The sequence below is a fragment of the Bos javanicus genome, chromosome 7, assembly GCF_032452875.1.
Source record: "Bos javanicus breed banteng chromosome 7, ARS-OSU_banteng_1.0, whole genome shotgun sequence".
In the NCBI taxonomy this organism is placed as follows: Eukaryota; Metazoa; Chordata; class Mammalia; order Artiodactyla; family Bovidae; genus Bos; species Bos javanicus.
The window spans coordinates 71,589,573-71,608,523 of NC_083874.1; the positions used below are offsets into that span (position 1 = coordinate 71,589,573).

An 18,951-nucleotide genomic window follows, 5' to 3' on the forward strand; every position below is an offset into this window, starting at 1 on the left:
GGACGAAAAGCACTGTAAAGCCACATAGTTCTACTTTTTAATATTCAGAGTGCTAGAAATAAAAATTTATATTGTCAGGCTTTGATCCTGGCGATTATGAAGCTCCAATAATTAACCATTTTCTTTGTGGAATCAATGAGGAAGAAGAGAAAGAAGTTAATTCTACTTCCAAACTAAACATCCAGGCAAATGAGACAAGCTGTAAATTCTGCTAAGATCAAATGGTAGAGGATGAGCTTGTGTCCTCTCGCCCATGCTGGTTGCCCCCATCTCCCCATTAATTAGAGCGTGTGGGTGAATTTGATGAGAATCATCATCCATCTTAGAGAAATGACTTTTAAGGTTCTTTTAAACAAGACCTTTAGAGAAAGAAACCCATATCAGATTTTAGGAAAAACCCTAAAGTAGAAACTAGAAAATGTTGAATGAAACAAACCTAAATACAGTCCTCTTTTCTATTTTAAGGGTTTTTCATGACATCACATTTCATTCATTTTTGTATAGTCTTGTGAGAGGCATCCCACAAGCCTAGGGGAGGGAGAAATGTCAAAGGTGGGGCAGATACCTCATTTTCAGGTATTGAGGGTGAGCCTGATAAAAACACCGAGAGCCTGCCTAAGGTTTCTGTCAATGAGAGAAACTGCAAAAGACCAGCCTTCCTGGTCCAAAACTCTGGGCCTTAAATGTTAGAGAAAGGAATAGGCTTAGAGTCAAAGACTTTGGTTTACATCCTGACCCCAGCCTTTTACTGTTAGGACCTGAGCAAGCTACTTGGACTCAATGAGTCTTTATGCTTATTGTGAAATAGGATATCATCCTATTACTCACCCCATGAAAGTCTTCTGAGGGATAACATGTGCAAACTATAGCACATAGTTCCAGCACTCAAGTCATCTATAACTGAGATAATAAAACCAAAGCTTGTTATCTCGAGTACTGTTCTAGATGTTGCCTTTTATCCAAAATGAAACAGAAATAAGACGTGATTTCAGATATTATAGAATTCTTCCTAAAATCAGCTTAAATTAGGTTTCACAAAAGAAAACAGAAGCCCCAAAATGTTAGGTGACACATTTTTTTGAGTTAGTGTCCTGAAATTTTCTAATTCAAATGTGCAGAAGCTAACTCAGCCTTCCTGCCAGTTCTATAAACTACTTTTCTGCCAAATATTTGAAATAATGCTACAAATCACTCACAGTTAAATATTTCCAATTATATATCTTTATTAACAAAAGATAAATAAAATACAAAATAGACACTAATATCAGATTTTATGTTGAACCAGCCTATGTTAAGGTAGGAATATGAAAACAAAAATTTTTGACATTCTTAAAGTAGGTAAGAATTAGATCTGTTTGCATCACTGTTTCATACTGGTCTGAATTTAGATACAATGTATATCCACAGTACTTGACAGTTTGATTCAGTTACTTTCCCATCAGCAGTATTTCTGAGATGTTAACTTAATGCAATATTCTAGTGGGTTTTGGTAGTTCAGAAAAGCCAGTGAACTGTTAAAAGTCAATGTACTTGTGTCAGGGGTTTTAAACAGGCTGTTTTTACCCGTCCCACTCTGTCAGTACTATCTTCCCAATGTTATTAGAAAAAGCTTAAAGATCATGTCATTCTCAGATACAAATAGCCCTACAGGCTGGCTATGCTTGTAATATTCTGAAGAAATGTTCAACTTCAGGTTTCACTTTTTGCAAATTTTACCGAGAGACACCTGCTGGCTATAAAGATTAGGTACAACAGATACTCTACAATCTATTAAAAAATCTAACATTCATGACTGTTATATAAAGGCAATCACAATTAAAATAACAATTAGTATCACAAACCATATTCTCTGTGACAAAGGAGAGGATTTCAGAGTCTGAATACTCCTGTCCAGACTGGTAAAAGACCTAGGACTTATCAGTCAACATTGACTCAGGGTGAAAAACTTTTTTCCTCATTCAAAGGCTAACACATTTAGTTCTGAGTATAAGATACAAGGAAATGTTTTTAAAGTCAAAATTTCATAACCAAGTGGGAAACAGAATTGTTACTACATAGACTGACATCAGGGATAAAGTTATTCACTCGTTCCACAGATTTCCTTCCAGTAACCCAAAGCTTAAGACAGATTATCAGTTTCAGATCAGAAAAATCTGAGAAGGTAAAAAGAAATGATTATTAAATAACTAGTTATAGTTACTATTAATTAAAAAAAAAACGAAGCCCTTGTTTCAAGAAAGAGTAATTAATTGCCTTCACAATGAGTCCTAACACTAAAGGGCCATAAAAATTGAGGAAATAAAGTTTGAAACTTAATAAATAAATGTTGAGAAGATATTCATGATAGGTGGAGAACTAAGATCTTTTCCCACATCACTAATATAAAATTGGAAATAAAATCTTAATCTGCACTTAATGTACCACTTTTTTCTTCTTTGTTCTCCACTGTGTAAAGGAATGAATTTACTATGAGACTTCTGGATACTTTACTAAAGTCAGGTAGATTCCTTGCTTCCTGACTTTAACGAGAACAGATATGGATTTTTCCATCGATAATCAACAGCAAGAATCTAAAAGAATGTATCAGCAGAGTCTGTCTTGGGTCACCGTCAGTGACGAGTTACTACTGTCCGAGGAAGGAGGCCATGGGGTCATCTGGCCTCTGACGTTTCATTCTGTAGGCCTCCATCTCCTCTTCAGTGGGTTCCCGAGTTTCATATATGCTGTTGTAAGGTCGCTTCCTCTCATCTATCTGCATGATCTCCTTGACATGAAGAAGACGGGCCTCCTCTGCATTCAGTGCCTACAGTGAGAAGAAATACATGAGTACCATGGCTCTGAGTCAGATCCCTTTGGTTCAGAAGTGGCAGAGTACCAAAAGACCCCACTGACTATGAATTGTTACATCAAAAACCTAGATTGCCTCTGCTTGGGAGTCAGCTCTATCGCTGTCAAGCTACAACTAATCATTATCTGGCTCAAAAATTTTCATAGAGCACAAAACATCCTATGATATTTTCAATGTTGAAGAAATTTTATTTAACAACAAAAACTGAATGAGATTCATTTTACTGACAGAAGCCAGCAACTGACACTTTGGTTGGAGAATACAATTCTGACTTTTCCCAAGACTTGCTGAAGCTTACAATTATAGTGTTAGATGGCAATTCTCTCTGGGGAACATGTCAATAACTCTAGTAACAGCTATACCAACCATTTTTCTTCTGTGCATTAGCGATATTCAACAAAAGTTCAAAAGGCAGGCAATATGGAGACACACAAAACCTCCATTTGTATTCTAGACCTGACAGGTGACCCAAGCAAATCACCCAGTCTTCGAGTTTGTTTGCTCATTTTTAAAATGAGCTTGGGAATAAGACAAGATAATTTTCTAAGATTCCTACAAATAAAGAAGACTGTGGTCACTTTTACTATTTATTTAGGCTTCACAAAGTACCTTTTTCAATTTTTCGTGTTTCTTTTCTTCATCATCACTCTCTGAACTGCTCTTTCGATGCTTCCTTTTCTTCTTCTTCTTCTTCTTTTTCTCCTCTTTCAGTTTTTCCTGATGCATCTGAAATGGAGCATTTACACACAGTGTTATTAACGCAAAACCAAAGTTCTAGTGCAAGTTTTAAAGTCTTCCCTTTAAGACTTAAAAATTCAGGACAACTGATCATGGACATACCTCCATGAGGGTTTGAGGTTTTTTCACAGATTCTTCTCCAGTTGCATCATTTATAATACATTCCTCTGAATTCTGTGGAAAAATATGTGTAATCTAACTTGAGTATCATAGCTACCAATCATCTAGGAAAAAGTTAAAATTTGAAACATAAAAATCTATGTTTCATACAGATTTTTGACCTAAGAGCTTTGGCTGTTTTTACGAACTAGAGGACAATTACTTACAGCAATCTCCTTCCCAGCTTCTCCAGTACAATAGGAATACTTGAAAAAAGAGTGACAGCATTTGTATCCCCATCGGCCTTCTTTCCAGTAAGATCCCCAGATATGCTGCAGAGAGAGAGAGAGAGAGGTTACTTAAAAAGGAGCCTGAAACTAAGGTTTCTCATATACTGTTTTTCTTTGTAAAAAAATCCTATCTTTAATTAATCGTATTATTTTCAAAAAACTGAAGTATAGCTGATTTACCGTGTCATGTTAGTTTCAGATGTACAGCACAGAATATATACATATATATATATATATTTTCTCTTTCAGATTCTTTTCTCTCATAGGTTATTAAAAAATATTGAGTATAGTGCCCTGTGCTATACAGTAGGTCTTTGTTGGGTTAGTCTCACATGCTGGTGATAAACAGTGATAATTACAGGGACTCCAGGGTTAGCTAATGGGGAAAGTGTGTGGTTACAATGGTCTTACATTCTATTCTCACTCTCCCCCCCCAAATTAAAAAAACTAGGCTACTTGACTTCTCTTGAAAAATTCAGAAGGATTGGGAAATTCTAGGCATATTCACACTTGTCAGTAACTGCCTGTTGCTGACCAGTGGATGCTTCTTTTAGACAGGGCTTGTGTTCTCTAGTTTGTAAAATCTGTCTGGCTCATTTCACTCATACATGATTACTGGCCTGGCTCTTACTAGGTAGCTAGGTTTTTGACTCTTACTTAGAGAGAAAAGTGTATTTTGGGTACTATAAAAGTACAGCAAATTAAATAAGCTTTATCATGTGATACAATATGCAATATGATATATACTTTGTCATTTGTGAAGTGTCCCTGTCAAAATATTTAACTTATATCAAACCTTTGTATCTGAATTCCTATTTATAGGAAATACAGGGAATAAAGCAACAGTATTACAATAAAAATTAATTAAAACACAGATGAATAATAAAGAAGATGTGGTATACAACAGAATACTACTCAGCCATAAAAAAGAATAAAATTTTACCATTTGCAGCAACATGGACGGACTTGAAGGGGCATTATGCTTAGCGAAATAAGTCAAAGACAAATACTATATGATATCACTTACATGTGGAATCTAAACAAATACAACAAACTAGTGAATACAGAAAAAAAGCAGCAGACTCACAGATCAAACAAGTGGTTAAAATGGAGAGGAGGGGCAAGGCAGCACAGGGACTGGAGAGTGGATGGTACACACTACTGGGTATAAGACAGGCCACAAGGGCGTACTGTACGATGCAGGCAATACAGCCAATACTTTGTAAAAACTGTAAATGGAATATAACCTTTAAAAGTTGTTAAAAATAAGAAAGTTAAAATACAAGAAACCAAAACACAACAATGACTTACTACTGGAAAATATAATCCAGAACAAAATGCTAACAAGGACACAATATAATTCTAGTTCAACACATACTGTATGATTGTTGATCTTCACATCTTCCTCGTACTTGGAGCAGGCGACAGCCCGCTCCTGTCCTTTGATGACTGTCCCATGTCTTGAGTACTCCACATAGTCTTCAGTCTGAGCCAAAAGCAATTCGGCTGGAGGAGCATCCAAGTGTTCTTGACCGCCGTACTAAAAGGACATTGATCATTATTAAATATATTTTACAAAGATTTGCATTCAAATCTCTACTGAGGGGTTTATTTCCAATCACAAAGATTAGAGGACTATTATTCATGGGCTTTGTTATATAAAACACAGTGGAAAAAAAGCCACCAAACTTTCATAGGCAAATAAAAGATGTCTCAATTGCTATTCATCTGTTGAGTGTGGTGAATTACAAAAGGCTCATATGAAATTCCCCTTATCCTGTATGCATGCCCATTTGCCACATGATTTTGGTGCTTCATCCCTTGGATCTGGGCCTGGCCATGTTACTTGTTCTGGCCCCTGGAATACTAGCAAATATGATGTAAGCAAAGACCTGAAAAACACTTGTGTACCAGGGCACACTTTGTCGCTAATCTCTGGTATCCTGAGAATGTCACATAAAGAATCTGGGCTAGCCTATCAGAGGATGAGAACCCATGTGGGGTAGAGGTGAGGCCTCCTTGGGACAGAGGAGGCCTGCTACCTGCTAGAAACCAAAGGGAGGCCAGTCTAGATCATCTGGTTTCAGATAGGCGGGCTCAGAACAGGAGACGCAGCTGATGTACAAAACGGTGAGAAATAAGAAATGCCTATTCAAACTATTAGGTTTTGAGGTGGCTTGTTTTGCTGTAAAAGCTCAATGATATAGTTATACTGATACTGTATACCAACTGCACCTAATCCCGATGGATTAACATGGACTGTGTATCGATCATAATCACCTTTTCCAGAATGCTTTCTTTCTGCTGTTCTTTGAAGTCTTCTTTCTTGACTTTGAAGGATTTGTACAATAACTCTAGTTTTGTAGGATCTGCTTGTAGATGCACTTCAGACCCTTTGTCATAGGCTTCCCAAGCAAACACTAGGGTAATTAAAACCATCGTAATGAGTTGTCAGCTACACTGTTTGCGGGCTTCTTGAAAACAAGCTTTAAAAAAATGCCCCCAAATTTCTTATGAGCGGACATAAAATACCTTGACATAGAAGAAACACTTACATTGTGTCTGGGCCATTGATATGGTATCACCTGTGTATCTAACGAAGTTATCCCCCGCGTAGCTGACTCTGTTTAAAATAAATTAAAAAAAACTGTTTCAGAGATTAAGGAAATTTTTTTCTGACCCAATCATAGATACTCATTTTAATTCAGATTGCATTTTATTAATAAAAACTCCCTCCCCTACCCTGAAATCTTTACAGTGAACTTGTTACTTACTCATCTGGATTCTTTCCAGCATTCGCATAGGGATTCTCTCTCATCGCTCTAGTTTTGGGATCATAGTAAGCAGAGTTTGGATCTAAATTCCGCAAATACTAGAAAGAAAAACATATTTTAAGACTGTGTTAATGTTTACTTTCATCAAAGATTTTAGAAGACCAGTAGGAGGAGACAATTAAGTGAGTGAGTGAGTGTGTGTGTGTGTGCGCATGCACATGTCTGGGAGTACAGCTGAAGAGAAAGAAATCCAGAATGATCTACTTTGGAATGACTGAGTATATTACCCATATACTATCCAGATACCATATGAGTAGACAAAATTTAGGTTGGGAAGACAAATGTTTTCTGAATATGTATGTTAAATTGGCAAGGCTTACTTTTGCAATATCTTCTCGAATCCTGAGATTCCGGACAGTAATTCGTCTCTTAGAGTCAAAATTCTGTCCAGGCATGTCAATATCATCTGCATATTTATCTTCATCCTCATCTTCACTGTTATGATCTTTTTCCTGAAAGAGGAAGAGAGAAGGGGAAAAAAATTCAAGAAAAAAAGAGCAGCATCTAGCTCTTATTTTCCCTTTAACCCAACCCTTACTCCTTGTGTTCTTTAAGCTTATTATTATTATCATGAGTTATTACTAACATTAGCCATCAGAAATTTAAACCTTAATGTGTACCCTGATAGGACCTGTATGTCTTACCGTCTGAGAATTCGGTTCCTCTTCTCCCCACTGATGTTTCGGAGAATTCTATGCCACAAAAGAAGAAAATGAATTTGTGATTTTACTATACTGAATCAAATGAATATTTAACACTTTAAAAAACATAGTTAAAATAATAAATTTAACTGAACAAACTCTCATATTTCTCACCTGTAGTGAGCACAGAAGTTTTAAATACAAGTATGTCATTGTGAATAATTTTATCAGACTGTCTACAAATCCAAAATTTTCACTGATAGGATTATAATCACAAAAATGTAATAGAAAGATTAAGTTGATCAATATACCTAATAAATATTCATTTCATACATTTTTATCATCAGACATAACATTTTCATTAAATTTCACTGTTTTTCTATTAAGGCCAAAAGCAAAGTTACCAGGATCATGTAATAAGTATCTTTAGAGGCAAAACAGCCTTTGTAAAATTTCAGCAATGAAGAAATCTACTCAGGTGACAACATACTGTGATTTGAGGAGGTGTGAACTCCATGCCTCAAAGACACCCTTTCTTAATTAGTAGTTGGTCAGGATATTCTCTAACTCCACAAAATGCCTGGAACAAAGTGCTCAGTATTTCATTATGTCCCTTTAAAAGGCTTCACATCTTATAGCTCAGTAGGCGGATGTGGAAATATGTATGTATAAAAAAATATATATATATACAGTATATTGGTGGAAGCAAAAATTTTAGTACAGCCTTTTAAAATGCTTGCTAAGTGATAAGTCATCAGATTTTATATATGCATATTCAGTGCATCAACAATTGCACTTTTAGGAATTTATTGTAAGGAAATTAGTATGTCTATTATATAAAGATGTATATATTATGTAAGACTCTAATGTTATATACTACTGTACAGATAACTGAAAAAAACAAATCAACAAGAGATGAATGGTTATATAAATTATTGCACTCAATACACACTGAACAACCATTAACGTGATTTGTCCAAGGTGCAGAAAAATATTAATATGTATACTTTGGGCTCCCTAACTTCCTGGTGGCTCAGATGGTAAAGAGTCTGCCTACAATGCAGGAGACCTAAGTTGGATCCCTGGGTTGGGAAGATCCTCTGGAGAGGGAAATGGCAACCCACTCCAGTACTCTTGCCTGGAAAATCCCATGGACAGAGGAGCATGGTAGGCTACATCCATGGTGTCGCAGAGTCGGGACACAACTGAGTGACTTAACTTTCACTTTCTTTCTTGGGCTCCCTAGTGAGATGGTAAAGAATCTGCTTGTAATGCAGGAGACCCAGGTTCCATCACTGGGTTGGGCAGATCCCCTAGAGAAAGGAATGGCTACCCACTCCATGTTCCTGTTTGGAGAATTCCATGGACAGAGGAGCCTGGTGGGTTTCAGTCCATGGGGTCACAAAGAGTCAGCCACAACTGAGTGACTAACATTTTCACTTTTCTTTTTTCTTTTCATACTTTGCTACCTTTTTTTGTTTGGAAAGAAGAGGGAAAGATGGGAATTAGATTATATATTTGTATTTGTATTTACACAAGAAACTCTGAAAGGAGCTGTAAGAAAAATAAAAAAGATTATGGGGGGTGAGGCTTAGAGACAGGATGGACTGAGGCAGGAGCGGGAGACTTTTCACTGCATATCTGTCTTATTTTGATTATTGAACCATGTGAGTTTATATAAAAAAAAATGTTAAAGGTCTGCATTTAATGATACAGAAAACAAGTCCTCATTGTACTGTATATTATTTAATTGAAAAAGTAGATGATAAACGAGAATGTAAAGATGAATCCATTTAAAAAACATGTTGCATTACAATCATACAATACATGGATATATGTGAGGGAGTGGACTGGGACACTAAAAGGCCTATTTTAAAATGTTAATGGTTAACATAAGGAATATTTGTCTTCTTTATAATTTTCTATATATTTTTTCTGAGTATGTGTTACTTTCAAAATTGGAAAATTTTTTAAAGCATTTTTTTGAGTTCTTGCAAGTTGCCAGTTCAACAAAGGATATTTATATTGCTAAATCTCTACAGTAGACACAGTCCTACTATATGTAGTTAATCTTCACATCCAAATGGGCAAAACTCAGCAGTCCCTTACAAACATTTAAGTTTGACTAGGAAAATAAATTATAATATGTTTACAAGACACAACAGAGAACATATTAGAAAAACAATAAAAAAGCCCTCTTCTTTCTTCCAGAGTTGGTAATGATTCACAATCACAACACTAGCTACCAATTACCAAGTGTTTACTGTGTGACATGTATGCTAAGCCTCCTGTGTGTGTGTGTGTTGGGGTGGGTAGGCGTTGTTATCTCTGCTTTAGAGACGATAAACTGAGGCTCAGAGAAGCAAATTAATTTTTCCAGGACCATCTTGCTAGCTAGGGGCACAGCTAGATTTTAACATCATCTCTCTGTTAACTTGTGCTTTGAACCTGCCTCTGTGACTACTCACTTGGTGATTAACTTACCTAGTTCTGTTTGCTTTGTAATTATACTTGCTAAGGGTCCCTTTCTAGAGAAGGAAATGGCAACCCACTCCAGTACTCTTGCCTGGAAAATGCCATGGACGGAGGAGCCTGGTAGGCTACAGCCCATGGGGTTGCAAAGAGTCGGACACGACTGAGCGACTTCACTTATTAAAGGTCCCTTTTAGAAATTTAAACTTGGTAACTTGAAAATGTTTTTTACTGACACCATAAATTTGTTAAAAAGAAACTTTCACAACTCTAATAAGCATAACTTAACTATTAAATTGACTGACTGGGGGAAAAAATAGGAAAAAACCTGTCTGCAATATATCTTTTTTTTTTTAGTTTGCAAATTCTTTTTGCCTTACAAGTTCAAAGTGTAGGAAATGCTAAAATAAATAAAAAGAAAAATCCACTAATTCTATACTAAATGAGAACTAGTGTTTTAATCTCTATATTAAATGAGAACTAGTGTTCTAGTCGTCTTCCCTGTAAGGTAATATGATATTTTACATGTGTTATTAAAATATGTGTTCTCCAGTGTTGTTACTAAGCTTGATGAAAGCCATTTTAAGAGCTATGCAACATTCTCTCATGCACAGGAAGGATAGCTCACTTTACTAATTCCTTATTAAACTATCTTCAATTTCTTAGTGTTGTAAAAAGTGCTGAAGTGAACATTTTTGTGCAAAATGATTTTTCTGAATACTAAGAAATTTTTAGGATGGATGGATCTACTAATTTAATTCCAGAAAAGGTATATAAATGTTTTATGGCAATATTCTCTCCAAAATGACTGCATCAATTTATAGTCCCTTGAACCTTTAATGTGTCAGTTTCTCTTTCCCCTTGATAGCGTTTCTCTCCCTCTCTCAACTTTCTTCTAACTGGAGAGATATAAAATGAATTTTTGGGTCAATCTTCATTTTTTGTTTACTATGAGTTTGAAATTTTTTTAACAATCATTTTGTTACTTACAGCCTGTTCCACTAATTTTCCTGAGGCTAATTCTTCTTGGAGTTTTTGGGCTTTCAGCGTTCGTTTTGCCTAAGGAAAAAGAAACATTTGAAATTTACTTTCAATATTCAAATGAACATTTAATTTTTTAAATATATTTATTTTAATTTATTTATTTGGCTGTATTGGGTCTTAGTTGTGGCATGCAAAACCCGTAATTGTAGCATGTGGGATCTAGTTCCCTGACAAGGTAATGAACCCCAGCACCCAGCACTGGGAGTATGGAGTTCTGGCCATGGACCACCAGGAAGTCCCATCAAATGAGATTTAATTTTCATATCAATAAAACGCGTAAGTTTACTGTTTTCAGAAAAGGTCACTGGACAAGGCTATCTTGTAGCTCTAGACCTCTGGCTCCTGAAGAACACGAGTTCAGGGAAATTCCCTGGTAGTCAAATGGTTAGGACTCTGTGCTTTCACTGCCAAGGACCCAGGTTTGATCCCTGGTTGGGGAACTAAGATTCCACAAGCTACATAGGGCAGCCAAAAAACAAACAAAAAATGCCCCAAACTATTCAATGCTGTAGTGGCCTAAAAAAGGAGGTGTGTACGTATATATGCAACTGTTTCACTTTGTTGTGTAGCAGAAACTAATAAGCAATGGTATCATAATAAAAATTAATTAAAAAACCAGATGAGTGAATAAAGATGATGTGGTATACAATGGACTAGTACTTAGCTATAAAAAAGAATGAAATTTTGTCATTTGCAGCAACATGGATGGACTTGGAGGGCATTATACTAAGTGAAATTGGTCAGAGAAAGACAAGTACTATACGGAATCTAAAAAATACAACAAACTACTGAATAAAACAAGAAAGAAACAGATTCATAGATAACAGAGAACAAACCAGTGGTTACCAATTGGTAGAAGAAAAGGGGAGGGGCAATAGGCAGGTAGGAGATTAATAAAAGGGGGTTTATTATGGGATTATATGAAATCATGTGTGACATACTTTGGAAATTCTAAAGCACTGTAGAATTTAAAGAATCTTTCATTTAATAAAAAATAAATTAAAAAAAAAACCCAAAATGAAAATGAGTCAGATCCAATTGGCCATATTTAAGCAAGAGTTATAAAGTCCTGTTTGAGTCAGGCATTAATATAAACCAAGCTAGATAGCACCAGGGATAAACTGCAGGGAGCAAGCCTTGCTGACAAGGTGCCACTTGACTCCAGATGACTGACTCTTCCCCGGCTGGCCCAGGATTACCACATATTTCATTGTTTGAGAAAAGATAAAATTCAGATTTTATTAAAATGTGAAATCCAATGGTCTTAAATGTTAACTCTATTTAAAAAAAAAAGGGGGGGGGAACACAAAACCAAAAAACAGAAGTGACTACGGTATTTTAAAAAATGGGAGTGAGTAGGTGAAATCATAACAGAAAAAACTGAGGTTACATTAAAATAAAATTCAGTTTCCTGAAAGGAGTTATCCCATTCTTCTTTCTCCACCCTCAAATGCTATGTGAGACAACTATAAAACAGGCCCATAGGCAAGATACAGTCTGGGAGCCAAGAGTTTATAACCTCAGGAAGCCAAAAGTTTTGAACATGAATCTATTTTCATGCTTCCAGTATTTCCTGCAAACTAAATCAGGGAGTAATGGACACTATGAGAATAAAGTAAAAAGACACTGCTGCCAAACAGGGTTAGTATATACTGTTTATTTCACTATTCAATTAGGCTTACTACTACAATAAAAATGTAATCATTTTTATACTGCATAAAGACAAAAAACAGAGTTGCTAAACTACAGATATACCAAAATATACATTCTTTAAGGAGAGCAGGAAAGCAGTGAACTGTGCTTACCAGGTCAACTTTGGCATACTCTTCTACAATTTTCATGTGTTCTTCTGGATTGTAGCCATTCCACCGATCCCTCTTCCCATCGTAGTCAAACATCAGCTGAGGCTGGACATGTTCATCTGGAGCTATATTAGTCCCTGTAAATTTTGCTCCAACTCGCCTAGGTCTCTGGAAAACAGAGTAAGATTAAATTTTTCCCCTAAGTATCTGAAGCCATGAGGAAAATTTCATATAACCTTTACAGAGCAGTGTGAACATACCATGGGACTTTATGGTTTATTCAATTATCAGTTAGTCCTCCTGCAAAAAATTTTGATGGTACTGAACTAATTTCATTCAAATTAATGTTTCATTTAACTTGTACCTAAATACAGGTAATTTAAAAAACAGAATTAAGTTCTCTGACACAAATAAAGAAAGAGACCCTCTGACAGCAGTTTCCAAAATTCTCAAATGTGAGCTTACCTCGAAACAGTCTTTCTTTTTGTGTGTCATGGCTCCACAGTTTTCACATGCTCCTTTTCGGTATTTAGTAGTTATGGAATTCTGTAAGTAGATATAAAGAAAACCAATGAAAATTTTTATTTATCTAAATAAGTTAAAAATAACTTTGGCTCTCATTACTGTACTGCCTAATGAAATGACTTATTTGTTAAGAGGAAAACCAGTTATAAATGAGAAAGCTTAAAGATTTTAGCAATATCAAATTTATAAAATATAGAAAATAAAGTAGTATGTATTATGAATTTTAATACCAGATAAAAGGTCATGTAATCTGTTTATACTTTATATAGTATTACATTAGAGGTTCTTATATTAAGTTCTTAAAAATTTCCATTTCTACACACATATATACATGTTGCGTACCTACCTCTTTTACACCCCTCTTGTACCATTCTCCCGATGAGCTGTACTGCTTTTGTTTCTCTGGCTGTGGTCTCTGGTGCTTTAAAGTAGGCCTTTTTGATGGATCAATATACCATGGCACTGAAGAAATATACTGAGGAATATGAGGATTGATGTCTCTGTAAAGAAAAAAACAAAACATTTTTTAAAAAAAAGTTGTAGAATGTAAGGATATCCTTACAGAATGTAAGGATAGAGATATTGCAGTGGGAGGGGGAGAGAGAATATACTTGTTATCACTATTAATAAAAAGAGTTAAAAATAAAATATATTAGACTGAAAACATTTTAGAGAAACTAAAAATAGTCATGTAACTAAAGATGCAGAAGAGATGAAGGAACATAGGGATATATGTTAGTGAGATTAATCTTTTATCAGAACAAGAAGTTAATAATGTCGAGTTGATTATAATAGTAGTAGTATAGGTATGTTATTTAGATTCAGAGGTATCAACCAGAAAAACTCAAAATAGATTGACAATTCAGTCCTCGCTTGGTCTCTGAGAGGGACTGGTTCCAGGACCTGCCTCAGATACCAAAACCTGTGGAAGCTCAAGTTGCACAGCTGGGCCTCTGTACCTATGGGTTTGGAATCTGAAGATTCAACCAGTGGCAGATCGTGTGGCACTGCATGTACTTACTGAGAAAACAACAAATCTGTGTTGTTCAAGGTCAGCTGTAGTCACTTGTATACAGTAGGACAGGGAGTGGGAAGAACTAAAAAGGGCCATAGTTATCATTACAAGTCCTTCATTATTATTTATTAAACTTTATACATATGAGTTTGATACAATAAATGAAAACAAAAATGACGGAAATGGTAAAGATGGTTTCCTGTCAAAGCAAAGGATGAGAAATAGGTAAACTAAGTAGACATGAATTTGAATTCTGAATGAATAGATCTTGCAAAAAATTTAAGTACTTACTTTCCTTCTTCATCAACTTCTGCAGGGGCATTACCCAATTTTCGCTGTTCTTCTAGCTCCTTCTTCTTTCTCCAGTCCTCTCTAGTCATCTTCTTTGGTTCCTCCAAACTCATTTCTTTGGACCCCGACAAGGGGGCTGCATTAGCTGCATCCACAGCTGCAGCTGACATGGTTATCTGGCCTCCTGCATGAAAAGGAAGAAGTATCTATTAGAATAAACTAGGCCTTCCTGAATTCACCAGAGAAACTATCAAAAGTACACCCTAATAACACATACTGTGGGTTATATAGAATGTTTCATATGTTCTTTTTCTTTCATAGCATCTGTAAGGGAAAGGTCTCCTTCTCCTCCACTGATGTATTTCTATACTGTTGCAGTTATGCTTTCAACTCTAATTGGTTAAGTGGAGAGAGACATGCACATGCATTTAAAATTTCATGAGATTCATCCTTTCATGTATATATTCCTTATTTCCTCTCTACATATGTGTCTCAAACTTTTCTACCACGCTAAACAGACTGGTTCCAAATAGGAAAAGGAGTACGTCAAGGCTGTATATTGTCACCCTGCTTATTCAACTTCTATGCAGAGTACATCATGAGAAACGCTGGACTGGAAGAAACACAAGCTGGAATCAAGATTGCCGGGAGAAATATCAATAACCTCAGATATGCAGATGACACCACCCTTACGGCAGAAAGTGAAGAGGAACTCAAAAGCCTCTTGATGAAAGTGAAAGAGGAGAGTGAAAAAGTTGGCTTAAAGCTCAACATTCAGAAAACAAAGATCATGGCATCCGGTCCCATCACTTCATGGGAAATAGATGGGGAAACAGTGGAAACAGTGTCAGACTTTATTTTTCTGGGCTTCAAAATCACTACAGATGGTGACTGCAGCCATGAAATTAAAAGACGCTTACTCCTTGGAAGGAAAGTTATGACCAACCTAGATAGCATATTCAAAAGCAGAGACATTACTTTGCCAACAAAGGTTCGTCTAGTCAAGGCTATGGTTTTTCCTGTGGTCATGTATGGATGTGAGAGTTGGACTGTGAAGAAAGCTGAGCGCCGAAGAATTGATGCTTTTGAACTGTGGTGTTGGAGAAGACTCTTGAGAGTCCCTTGGGCTGCAAGGAGATCCAACCAGTTCATTCTGAAGGAGATCAGTCCTGGGATTTCTTTGGAAGGAATGATGCTAAAGCTGAAACTCCAGTACTTTGGCCACCTCATGCAAAGAGTTAACTCATTGGAAAAGACTCTGATGCTGGGAGGGATTGGGGGCAAGAGGAGAAGGGGACGACAGAGGATGAGATGGCTGGATGGCATCACTGATTCGATGGACGTGAGTCTGAGTGAACTCCGGGAGTTGGTGATGGACAGGGAGGCCTGGCGTGCTGCGATTCATAGGGTCGCAAAGAGTCGGACACGACTGAGCGACTGATCTGATCTGAATCCTTATTGAGTACACAGGGTCCTATCTCTGTTCCTCTTAAAAACTGGACGATTTAAGATCACCTACATTCATTATCTCTATTTCCACATTATCTGCTGCCCTTCTCAATCATTCCCCTCGCTGCTCCAAAGATACCTCTACGTTAGCAATGTGCTAAGTCCTCTGGACATTTTTCAGTTCGGTTCCTCCCCCTTTTGACATATTCTTATACTTTGGCTGATGTGACACCATATTTCCCTGGGCTTTTTTGTACCCCTTTCACTGCTCCTCCTGTATCCTTCATAAGTTTTTCCATTTCTGCCCAGTTACTGAATTTTGGATTCCACAAGGCTCAATTCTTCATCACTCTATAAACTCCACCAGAAGACAAGTTCATCTATTTCCAAGGTTTCAATAGCCACGATATACAACTGTTGGCTCTCCAATTTATTTCTCTACTTCAGATCTTTTTTCTGAGCTTCAGATAAATATAGTCCAATTGCTTACTTCAAAGTACCTCCATTTAGATGTCTCAAAGAAAACTGAACTCAATTAGTCTTAATTCAAATTCATAATCTTCTCTATGAAATCTGATCTTCTTCCACTGTTCCCTCTCCTGATGAAAGATACCACTATCCATTCCTTTTCAGAAGTGTTCCAGCTAATTCCCATACCTATTTCATCACGAAGTACTGTTATTTTCACTTTCTGAATATCACTCGAATTCATCTACTTCTATCAATAACCTGAGTGTATTACTTTTCCCTACTAGTCTCTTCTGATTCCTGCCAATCAGTTCTCCACACTGCAGTGTTATTTTTTCAAACACAGATTTGGTCATATCATGTCCCACTACCCAAACTGAAAACCCTTAAATGAAATGCTGTCCAAGAGAAATGTACCACCAGCCCTATATGTCATTTTAAATATTCCGTAAACATATTAAAAAAGCAAAAAGAAACAGATAAAATTACTTTTTTGCAATATTTTTCCTAATTACCAATACATTTTCATTTCAACATAGGAAAAAATAAATCAGTTCTTTAAAATCCGATACGGATTTTACATGTATTCAGATTGGCCAACATTTCAAGTGCTTAAGAATTACAAGCACAGTTCAGCTCCAATAGCACCTTAAAATTCTTAGTTTAATAACCACCGAAGACACAATCCTGGTCTGACTGGACACAAGTACCACTTCTGAGGCCTAGGACAGCTGCTTCCTTGGTTCTCGGTCCCCGTTCCCTTCTCAACCTTGCGTTCATCAATCCCGAGAGGATATTCCCAAGAATTAGGAGCCTCTGGCCCTCTTCCTCGAGTTTTCCACCTTCACCCTCCTCCTCGTTTCAAGTTCTTACAAGATTGCCTTACCCGGTCCCAACGCTGCTGACCCTAGTACAGTTCGACAGGAATGAAGACGATCGCCAATGTTTACTTCCTGACTTCCGCCCTCTCCCGGCAGCCACTGCGGCACTTTCCGGGCGACCCACACAGGCGCACTTGGGCCTCGGCGGAGCCGGGGGGGCGGGGCCAAGCAAAACTGGTCTCGCGAGATCTCGAGCTGTTCCTATAGCTCTACGGCAGGTCAGTCGAATGGGTTAGGTTTGAGCAGCTGTTTTTCTGCTCCTTAGTTTTCATCTCTTTTAGAGTCGACGAATATTACGACGTAAAGCAAAACAAAACAAATTTCATACGGAGAACAGACAATAGCGTAAGCATCGCTGGAGCGCTACGAAGTGCGTGAAGTTAAAACAGTTAAAATCACTATTAATTAGTAGCCAGGTAGTGTAACACGCTGGGGACAAAGTAAACACAAAATTGTCTTCCTCTCTTCAAATTTACATCATATAGAGTGAGTAAGACTGAATTATTTAAGTAATTTACAGTTCTAGAAAGCCTCTATGAAGGGTGTACTAGGTGCTTTGAAGACATAGGGCAATTCAGCAATTGTAACACCTCGCCCCTGGTGTTGATACTGTATTTTACCATTAGGAAAAAAATACTGCTTTGAAGACATAGGGCAATTCAGCAATTGTAACACCTCGCCCCTGATGTTGATACTGTATTTTACCATTAGGGAAAAAATACTGTAAAACTTTTTTCATTGTGGAAAGACAATGTCATAGATATCTCCACCTTGCTTTAAAGAATAATATGTAATAAAATACTGGAAAATAATAATTTTGGAGTACAGTTCCCCTGCCCCCCCCCCTTAAATCTTATCTGTTCTGGTAATGTTTTATTTTTCAAAACAATGTGTGTTCCTTTCAGATATCAAAATGACATCTTTGCCTCTAAGAGAATCTCATCATACTCTTACTAAGAATTTTTAGTGCATAGAGCATAGCAATGTAAATATTTGATTTTACAGGGCAAAAGATGAAGGAATGGAAATTGTCAGAAAATAGTCTGAAAGTGAGTAATCTATGAATCACTCACACTTAATTTTTATCTCCTTAATACAATTCCTGAAATTTGTTTGAAAGTGTTAAGATCTGTTTAGTTAAAACTACCAGGCACAAGTCAGGGAACACATCTCCCAGTGGAATTATGGAATGTGCTGGACAAGAGGGAAGAACTTTTTGTAAGGTTCAGATTCCCCCTGGAGGATTCTGAGGAGCATCTGAGAAAGCAGGGATCAGTTCTGGACGGGATGGCTGTTTGATAAACTGAGAACAATTAGGATCTTGGTGCAGTTGTGAAGTGAGGGTAGTTTAGCAATTTGGATATCACCAGTCCAGGGCATAGCAAAGTGAATTTGGGGCATCATTAGTAAGAAAACAAAAGAGTTGGTTGTGGCATTTTACAGTTACCTTGGGAAACAGTGCTTCCTATCGTAGGAGGGGAGACTTGGCCTAGGGAGATAGAAACTTTGCTTCCAAAAATCTCAGGAAATAAAGAATTCCCACTTGGAAGCTGT

General features: G+C 36.8%; 1 protein-coding gene across 1 annotated transcript; it reads right to left on the reverse strand.

Moving 5' to 3' along the window:
• Positions 1 to 1,198: 1,198 nt before the first annotated feature.
• SLU7 (SLU7 homolog, splicing factor) lies at positions 1,199 to 17,511 on the reverse strand. The gene is made up of 16 exons (XM_061424242.1): positions 17,403 to 17,511; positions 14,600 to 14,783; positions 13,640 to 13,793; positions 13,234 to 13,314; positions 12,772 to 12,936; positions 10,913 to 10,981; positions 7,454 to 7,501; positions 7,130 to 7,261; positions 6,750 to 6,847; positions 6,531 to 6,598; positions 6,256 to 6,395; positions 5,354 to 5,515; positions 3,913 to 4,017; positions 3,689 to 3,760; positions 3,458 to 3,574; positions 1,199 to 2,803 (listed from the first exon to the last, which is right to left on the reverse strand). Exons 2-16 carry the CDS (start codon positions 14,767 to 14,769, stop codon positions 2,624 to 2,626), a joined length of 1,761 nt encoding a protein of 586 aa, XP_061280226.1. The 5' UTR covers positions 14,770 to 14,783; positions 17,403 to 17,511; the 3' UTR covers positions 1,199 to 2,623.
• Positions 17,512 to 18,951: the final 1,440 nt, after the last annotated feature.